An 8597-nucleotide genomic window follows, 5' to 3' on the forward strand; every position below is an offset into this window, starting at 1 on the left:
TTGACATTTGACACCAGTAACAATTCTTCCTTCCGGTCTGCGGGATTGCTACATGGAAGAGAGGCCGCCACCATCGACTGAAATCTATGAGATCCGGATCGGATCGAAATGAGTCATTGCAAGGTATGTATATATGTTACCGTTACGTTTATACTTTTTCAGAGTTTCCACAAATGTTTTGTATCTTTCAAGGTATGGGAAATTCAAATGCAGTATTCGTGGCCAAGGGGTTTTTATTCGATCTTTGTTCATGGGTACAATGGTTTAAAAATTTTCAAACGAGTTTGATTTTAATTTACCTTTGTTTCAGATTATGATAATAAATTTGAGACAATGAAAACAAAAAATCAAACTGGTTAGAAAAATTTTAAACCAAAGAAAAATCTAAACTATATAAACATGTACATCCAAATAGCTCTCTGGAATCCTTCATAACCAGGGAATAGAGGGACAGAGCAGCTTGCATGGAAATAGAGAGATCTTTGGGGTAAACTCATCCTTGGAGACCCTGGGGTAGTTAGTGGGGGCAACGGGCAGCTTATCGGGACGACGAGATTTTCGGGCGAAAGTTTACAACAAGAGCGGAACGTTCCGCTCTTGTTGTAAACTTTCCCGATAAGCCGCCCGTCACCCCACTATTACTGCCCCTGGGTCTCTGATGATGGGGTAAACTAGGTCTGAGAGTTCTCACTTGGCGGGAGGGGGGAGTGAATGTTACCTATTCTTGCTCTAAGGGGGAGGTAAAATTCAGCAATAATTACGGGGTCCTCCACTAGATCTGCCACTGATCAATAACTTGACACTTTTTTCTGCAGGAATTTGTATTTTCCATAAAAACAACATGGAATGGGGAACCAGTAAATCATGTCCCTGTGGAGTTTAAAGTTAGTGCCCAAAATGAGACTTCAGTGAGGGTTGATGTGAGTGGACCTCTATTTAATGATCCAGGACCTCCACCAGTGACCTCAGGAAGTCCCTGTCCTGAACTGTGGGAATATGAAGGTTAAGCTTTTTGGTGTTCATGGTGTATCTCAGTAATTAACGGGATGGGTGTTCAAAAGCTGCACTGCTTTGGCTCCTGAGTTATTAGAGCTGTGTAAAAGTTAGCCTGTTCCTAGTTAAAGAAGCCCCAAACTCCTCACCTTTTTCAACTTGCCATTCTTCACGCTAATCCCTAACAAACCTTCAGGAGCCTGGAAAAATATGCTAGCCTGATTCTCTAACTGTCCAGGTCGCTCGCGGCCAAGAGAGTGTTTGGCCCCCAGGGGGGTACTTGCAGTATACGTGACGGGGAGGTCCGACGTATTTTTTTCGGTTGAAAATTTACACCCTTGGTATTTTTTTGGGTCAAGAGATCTGTCATATATTTTTTTAGGTCTTAAAGTCTGTTTTATTGAATAAATCAGTATAGAGGTGCTAGGTCTTGTACTTTTTGGGGTAGAAAATTTTGATGTCAGGTATTTTTTTGGGTGTAAAATTTCAGGCTCATGTATTTTTTTGGGTTCGCAATATGAAGCTTCGTCAGACCCTCCCGTCATGTATACTGCAAGTACCCCCCTGGGGTTTGGCCATGAGTGACCTAGACCATCTGAGAATCAGGCTAGGAAAATGTTATCTTAAAGTAAAATCAGAGGCTTACTTAATTAAGATGTAAAATAAGGTGGGCACATTTACTTTGAATGTAGGACTGCCTAGAGAATAGCATACAACAATTTCTTTAAGTATTGTTAAAAAAAAAAACATGCTTGTGACTTTTGATTGTTGATTTTAGTGGCTGAGATTTTCTTCCTTGGAGAAGAAGAGAAATATCTGGAGATTGAATTATGCCCGTAAGTATTTTATGGTATCCAAACCAAATCAGATTTGCAGTGGCACTGCAACACAGCACCCAGTAATACAGAAAACTTATTTAGTCTTTGGCTGTCAGCAATAAAGTGGATCTCAAGTACTTAACCCAAAATAACCATACTCATGTCCCCAGTTCTATATCACAGTTTTCTTCGTTGTTTCTGCCACTGGATGGGTTTGTGTTCCGTGATCCTGAATTCAACTCCTCCATGTTTGTTTCAGGAGTGGCAAATTGCAGCCCTTCAGGAGTGGGACAAAAGGGGTGGGAAACAGGAGAAGGGGGGGGGGAGAAGCATTTTGTATATTTCACAATAGATCTATATGGGACAACAAGGAGAGAATGACTACGGAAAGGGGCGGAAAGCCGGAATAAAAAAATGGGAGGTGGGAGGTTCAGACCCCCCCTGTCCCCCTCATATTTTAACACTAGTACTCTCCACTCCCTCTACCTCTTGAGAAACATTCTAAATAAACATATTTTAAATTATTCAGTCTCAAAAACAGCTTTTAATTGTCACTTTTTTGTAGTCATGGCCAGCATCTTGTGCTTCTTCTAAATGGTACAAGAAATATGTTCAAGGTAAGGTGGTACTTGGATGAAATACATGTTTGTTTACTTCCTGGTTGCCAGGTAACTGAGTGCCAGTGCTTATTGCAAGTTTCTGTAGCATGAAACAACTACTAAGGGTTTTATCACTTCAGTCTCCAGATCACAGGTTCCTCCCACCCCTTCCCAGCATTGACCTAACAATTTGGTGGTACTCATTTAAAGGTGTCTTTTCAAAGAACATGTTAACATAACATTTTCGGCATTGTACAGTGATTTACTGACTTCTGCCGTCTCAATTTTTTTTGTTTACCGTCGAATGTGTTTCCTAATTTGGGGTAGATCGGTCAGATTAAAAAAACATATCCTGAAAAAGGTCAATTTGGGGCAATCTAGTGGAATAGGAGGCCCGGTTCGCAAGTATTATTGCTGTGGAGGTCAGAAACAGTGAAACATCAGGTTGCAAAATTGGCAATGATTGAAAAGATTGATGTTGTAGTTAAAATCAGCTTAGAGAAGTGAAGAAAAAGATGAACCACTAATGCTTCTTTGTGATCTGCCAGCATCCATTCATGAGTTTTTTTTGTTTTGGAAAGCACCCAGGCAAATACATGTGTACCAATATTGTTACTTATTTTCGCGGGAACTTAATTTCGCGAAAATGGAACGGGCATATTTCGCAGGACTTAAATTTTGCCATTTTGGCCAAAAAAAAATACGTTTAAAGGAACTAAATTTCGCAAAAATTGTCAAAATACTGGTCTGCATTAACAAACAGTTAAGTCTCAAAATTGGCACAACTGATTATAATTTTCCACAGCAATAGTTTCCAATGACACTGAACAGAACCATATAACAAGACGAAACCGGCTTAAAACAGTTTGACATGTTCCTTTGTAACAAAGTAGAGCTAGTTTGACGACTGTACCAACTAAGATAATTATATAGTAAACTGACGGCAACGTTGATTAATCATAAGGGATTATATAGAAGGGTATTAAAGTTTGCGATGTTATTTTTCGCGGGTCTTTAATTTTGCGATTTTTTGAAAATCGCGAAAATTAAGTCCTTCGAAAATAAGTAACAATAAGGTATGTGTAGGTCAGATTACAGTAAACAGAGAAAAATAGGTGTGTCTTTGATGCCCAGGTACTCATTGAGATTTTCGCCTTTCTATGTTTCCTTGTGCTTAATAATCCAACAATCCCACATAGAACCCGAAAACTCCCCAGGAGAAAAAGTGGTGCCTGGGTATACGAGGCAGAATTATTATTAAATTTTAAAAATTTTCTTTTCTCACTTCAGGATAAACTTGACCTTAACTACACAGCTGTAAAAGATGATGTTAATAAAACATGGAAAGGAACTGCCATAATACCATTAGAATACTTCCCGCCTGGCGTGTCAAAGCTAAACGCATTTGCCATCCATGGGTCTGGAGACAAGAGACAGTATGAAGCCCTTTACCCGGCTTCCAAGGAGTTCAACACACCTGACTTGTAAGTTTATTGTGTTTTCCCAGAAAATATCCATACTCCTCCCATGGAAGGTCTTTTGGTTTGCCCCCTTTCCCCCCCCCCCCCCTTACCCCTCTGGAAATTGCAGTTAAGCCCCATACCTTCCTTTAAAAATTTTGGCTTTTGCAGGGTTCTGGAAAGTCATGGAATTTAAGTGTTGGGATGAAAACTCATGGAAAATGTTATTGATTGTTCAAAATAAATAAGGCAGGTAACTTTTGGTGAAGAAAAGGGTAAAAACAAACCCGAAATCAAGATAATTTTTGAACATTTCCAAGAAAAATGGCCATATTTAGGTCATGGTAAACTTTGAAAAGTCATGGAAAAGGCCATGGAAAGTCATGGAATTTCGAAAGCTCGAAAGAGTATGAACCCTGTTTTGAGACACCCTAACTCCCTTGGAATTTAGCGTAGCGAGTGATTTACACGTGCTTTAGTTAGGGCGTAAACCAAATTGTTGGAATGCAGGTCTTTCAGTAGTTTCTCTAATGAAAATAAGTTCACTATGTAGGCTGGAGCAAGACCATGTATGGCTTTCAAACTAATCAACAATTTTTTTAAAAACTATATGTTATTTAACAGACGCGGTGGCCTAATGGTTAGTGCACCGGACCCCGGATCCAGCGGTCCGGGTTCGAGGCCTGGCCGGGGTCATTGTGTTGTGTTCTTGGGCAAGACACTTTACTCTCATAGTGCCTCTCTCCACCCAGGTGTATGAATGAGTACCGGCGACATAATGCTGGGGGGGGGGTACCCTGCGATGGACTAGCATCCCATTCAGGGGGGGGGAGTAGAAATATTCCTAGCCGCTTAATGCTATCGAAACCGGGATAAGCTCCAGCAGTAAAGGCCAATTGGCTTGAGGCTTCCCTTTATTATTTAACAGGCAGCCAGTGCAATGACTAATAGAATGTTACTCCACCGGACTTTCCACCAGCAGGTGGGGGGAAGTGGGGGTCACTCAATCTGGAGTACACCACCCCACTGCACTACCCACCCCCACACAGTCCATACCAATGAACATGTTATCATTACTTAAGTGAGGTTCAAAACGAATTGCCAGTACAGCTACCAAAGATGATCATTGACAAATTATGATTGCAGGCCTGACTTTCAATAAAGTCCCTGGCAACAGGATGAAGGGGTGGGGGAAGTCACTCAATCTAGAGTCCACCCCCACCCCCACTGCACCACTCACCCTCACACAGTCCAAAACCAACGAACTTGTTTTCGTTACATAAGTGAGTCTCAAAGTGAATTGCCATTACAGCTACCAAAGATGATCGTTGACAAATTCTGCTTTTAGCCACAGATACATACCGATTTGAACAGATTTTAACCTTGCTCATAATTTGTTTTTGATCACCTCTCTTTTCAGCCACCGCCTTCAGTTTTTCAAGGACTTTGATTTCAAGGCATTGTTCCCGGGATCCTGGACACAACCAGATTCAACTTACTGGACTAATATATAAGATACTGTAAGGCGTCAAGGAACAAGTCTTAAGCACTTCATAAACTTTGTTCATCAACTAAGAGACAAGATTTTGCCAAGAAATTCATTTTATTTCCAAAGCCAAGAGGCTACTTGCTTTTTACAATGTTTAACTGCCAGAAATTTCTTTAAAGAGGGAAACAAAAAATTGTTTGGAGAAGTTTGGGTACCGTATTTTCTCAATTAAACGCCCCCGGCGTTTATTTCAAACTTGGCTCCATTGACCCACGCGTTTATTTGAATGTTGCAGTTTATTGGAGCAAAATGTTTATTAAAGGAGGGTTTTAAATCATTATTTGTGACATGAACGTAATTTGCCATCATACCTAAAGCATGTTACACCTCAAATAAATGCCTGGAAGGCTTACTTACCACTCTAGCTCGGAGACCCGGCGTTTATTCGGGGCCCGGCGTTTAATCGAGAAAATACGGTATTCAAGAAATTTGGGTTAAATTGTAGTGTTAGACAGAAAGAAGCAAATCAGTTCTAAGGAAAACAACTTTTTGTTCGAGTCGCTGGGATATTTGTGAAAATGAGAGATTAAAAAAATCAGTATTGTTATGCAGAGTTTTTGTTAATGTATCAATTTCCATGAGAAGTTCACAGTGTATTTCCAGCTCCAGTTGATGTTAGGATCAAGTTGAATGACAGCTATTAAAAAGTGGATTGCACCAGGTCCCAGCTTTTTGTGTAAAGGAGTCCTTTCTGACACTTGCATGTTGTTGAGTGACAGCTGAAGCTCGATGGTATATGAAACAAAACTGCATGAATTAGCAGCCTCAATTACCACACCACTCTCGTGTTCACGTAAAAGGATAAAAAGGCAGTTCTCATGCATGTTATCAGCTCTTGTTACACAATAAAAAACATTGCCATAATGTTGCCATTTAGGGGTTGGTGGTTCTCTGGTTGTGGCAGTAGTTTCTGTCCTAGCAGAAGATAAGTAAGACTTTGTGACTGAGTTATTTCTTGGATCTCCTTGTTTACAGATACAGAGTCTTAAATCAACTCCCTTATCTGCACAGGTCCGATAAATGCCATATTCACTAAACCTTGTGTACTCAATCAACTCCATGTTCATTGAGACACTTCCAGTGATCACTTGAACTGTGGCTGAAAACAATTCCTGATCTTGGATGTAAATATCAAGCGAGATTGTGAGGGTTTCACCCTCTCTCTTTTCTCTCACATTATCAATCCTTTCTCCCTTGAGCCTTTCACAAGATCCAAAACCAGAAATTGTTCTTTTTCTTTGGGAGTTTTTAAGAAATTGACTCTGTATCTTGTCATTGAGTTGACCAAGTGCAAATTCAGCTATAATGAAGTGAAATGAGTTTGCATGGACTTTTGCTTCCCATCCTTGACAAATACAAACAGAAGAGCTGAGAAGTTGCAGGTCTTCACAACTTCTATTTTTTGAAATTGGTTGAAACAGACCTAGATTTGGCTGCAGGCCCTCATTGCCGATATCTGCAGCAACTGCCATTAAGGTGTAATGTAAATCAGTGATGGATACTAATCTTTTTTGATTCTGTTTTAATGTCCACACTTTGTTCTTGCCAAGCAGGTTTTGAACTCGTTTTGGTATTACCATAAACAGGTGTGGTTGAAATACTTCAAACCGTCCCTCCATTGTCTTAGGAAAAGAGCCATAAGTATTACCATGGTCTGATAGTATTATGCTTAAAGTGTTTGGGTCAGCAGCTAAAGTCTTCACAAATTTTGCGAGTGATTCATCAAAAGTCTGAATTCTTAATCCACTGTCTTCATGCCCCACATTCAGCATTGAAAAAGAAAACAGAGGTTTCTTGTTTGAATCCGAGTCTATTTCCTGGAGAACATTTTCCAAGAAGTGTAAAAAGAAGCTATGATAATGTTTTCCTCCATAGCACATCTTAGAAGGACCATGAAAAAGCTCTGGAACTCCAAAATTCTTTAAAACTTCACAGCTCGAGTGAGTGATTCCCGTAAAATCGATGGAGTTCTTCTTTAATGCGGATGTTAAGTTGTGCCATATTTCTTTTAGTGGTAAACTGCTGTTCATAACTTTCAAGTCCCGAACCATTCCCCATTCATATGTCCAACACATGTCTTCTTGCCACATTGTCTGATAACCCAGAGATTTAAACTTGTCAAAAATGACGCCTGCTTTGACAGGGACAGGATTAACAAACTGATCAATGTCCAGAAGTTCTCCAGAGAACAAGGCATGCATGTTCTCAAATGTCCTTTGTTTAATGGCATGAAATAACTCAAAATCAAGTACCAATGCTGATGAATTTTTATTAATGCTTTTGAACGCCTTGACAGTTTGCGGTAGAGAGCGATAAAAGTGAGGTCTGGAGACAGAATCAATTAGCATAATGTTGATGTTAATTGGCTTTAATTTATACTGAAATTTACTACGGGATTTATCAGCTGTTGCACTTTTGGGTGGAAGAAGAAAAAGTTGAGTTTTGGCTGTTGGATTCCAAAATTCATCACACCTTAGAAAAGCAAAAGGGTAGTATTCTTCTGTAGGTGTACTTTGAATATAGTTATTCAGCACTTTCTCTACATCTTGAAGAAATGAAAAGTGTCTCCAACTAAGGGAACCATCACGTGGATTGATGAAGCCCACAGAAATAATGTCTGATGACCCACAGCTTGTGGTATGACATTCAACTTTGGGAAATCCTCCGCGTGTTTTCTCCATTCTACACAAATTCACCTGAGAGGTATTGTTGCAAGTTCTATTCACTGCATCCGTCGTGAAGACAGACTTCGCAAAGGCACACGCCTCTTCTCGCACAGTGGGCAGACGACAGGATGCCGACGCGGTTGAAAACGGCTTGCTGTGAATGGAAAGCTTAGGACATGCTGAGGTTGTTGTGTTGGTTAAAGCATGAATCAGTTTGTAACGCAATACCTTCGGCCAGTCTTTGACAGAATTCCACTTTCGATACTCATCTGAATACTTTGTTAGATAATCCGATCCATCCAAAAATAAGATTTGATAAACCAAAACTGTAGCCGCTAAAGACGTCAGAGAGAGAAGGCAAAACATCCATATCTTCTTGACGTGACGAAGCCTGCACTTTAAACATGAACGAAGCATTGGCAAATAAAATTTAAGCTCGAGCAGTTGTGTGTTCCCGGCATCGGTGATGAAATTGGAAAGTTGCACCTGTCCTGGGAAGCAGACTAGCCAAA

General features: G+C 40.2%; 2 protein-coding genes across 2 annotated transcripts; one reads left to right on the forward strand and one right to left on the reverse strand.

Moving 5' to 3' along the window:
- The first annotated feature begins 3 nt into the window (after positions 1–3).
- Positions 4–6081, forward strand: LOC144653916 (UPF0462 protein C4orf33 homolog). Its single transcript, XM_078514058.1, has 6 exons — positions 4–123; positions 816–1002; positions 1772–1829; positions 2377–2428; positions 3701–3894; positions 5291–6081. Exons 1-6 carry the CDS (start codon positions 109–111, stop codon positions 5382–5384), a joined length of 600 nt encoding a protein of 199 aa, XP_078370184.1. The 5' UTR covers positions 4–108; the 3' UTR covers positions 5385–6081.
- On the reverse strand, positions 5455–8502 carry LOC144653832 (uncharacterized). Its single transcript, XM_078513936.1, has one exon. The coding sequence runs from the start codon at positions 8500–8502 to the stop codon at positions 5980–5982; it is 2523 nt and encodes an 840-aa protein (XP_078370062.1). The 3' UTR covers positions 5455–5979.
- Positions 8503–8597: the final 95 nt, after the last annotated feature.

The sequence above is a fragment of the Oculina patagonica genome, chromosome 5 (genome assembly GCF_052425735.1).
Source record: "Oculina patagonica isolate OP01 chromosome 5, crgOcupat, whole genome shotgun sequence".
Classification (NCBI taxonomy): Eukaryota; Metazoa; Cnidaria; class Anthozoa; order Scleractinia; family Oculinidae; genus Oculina; species Oculina patagonica.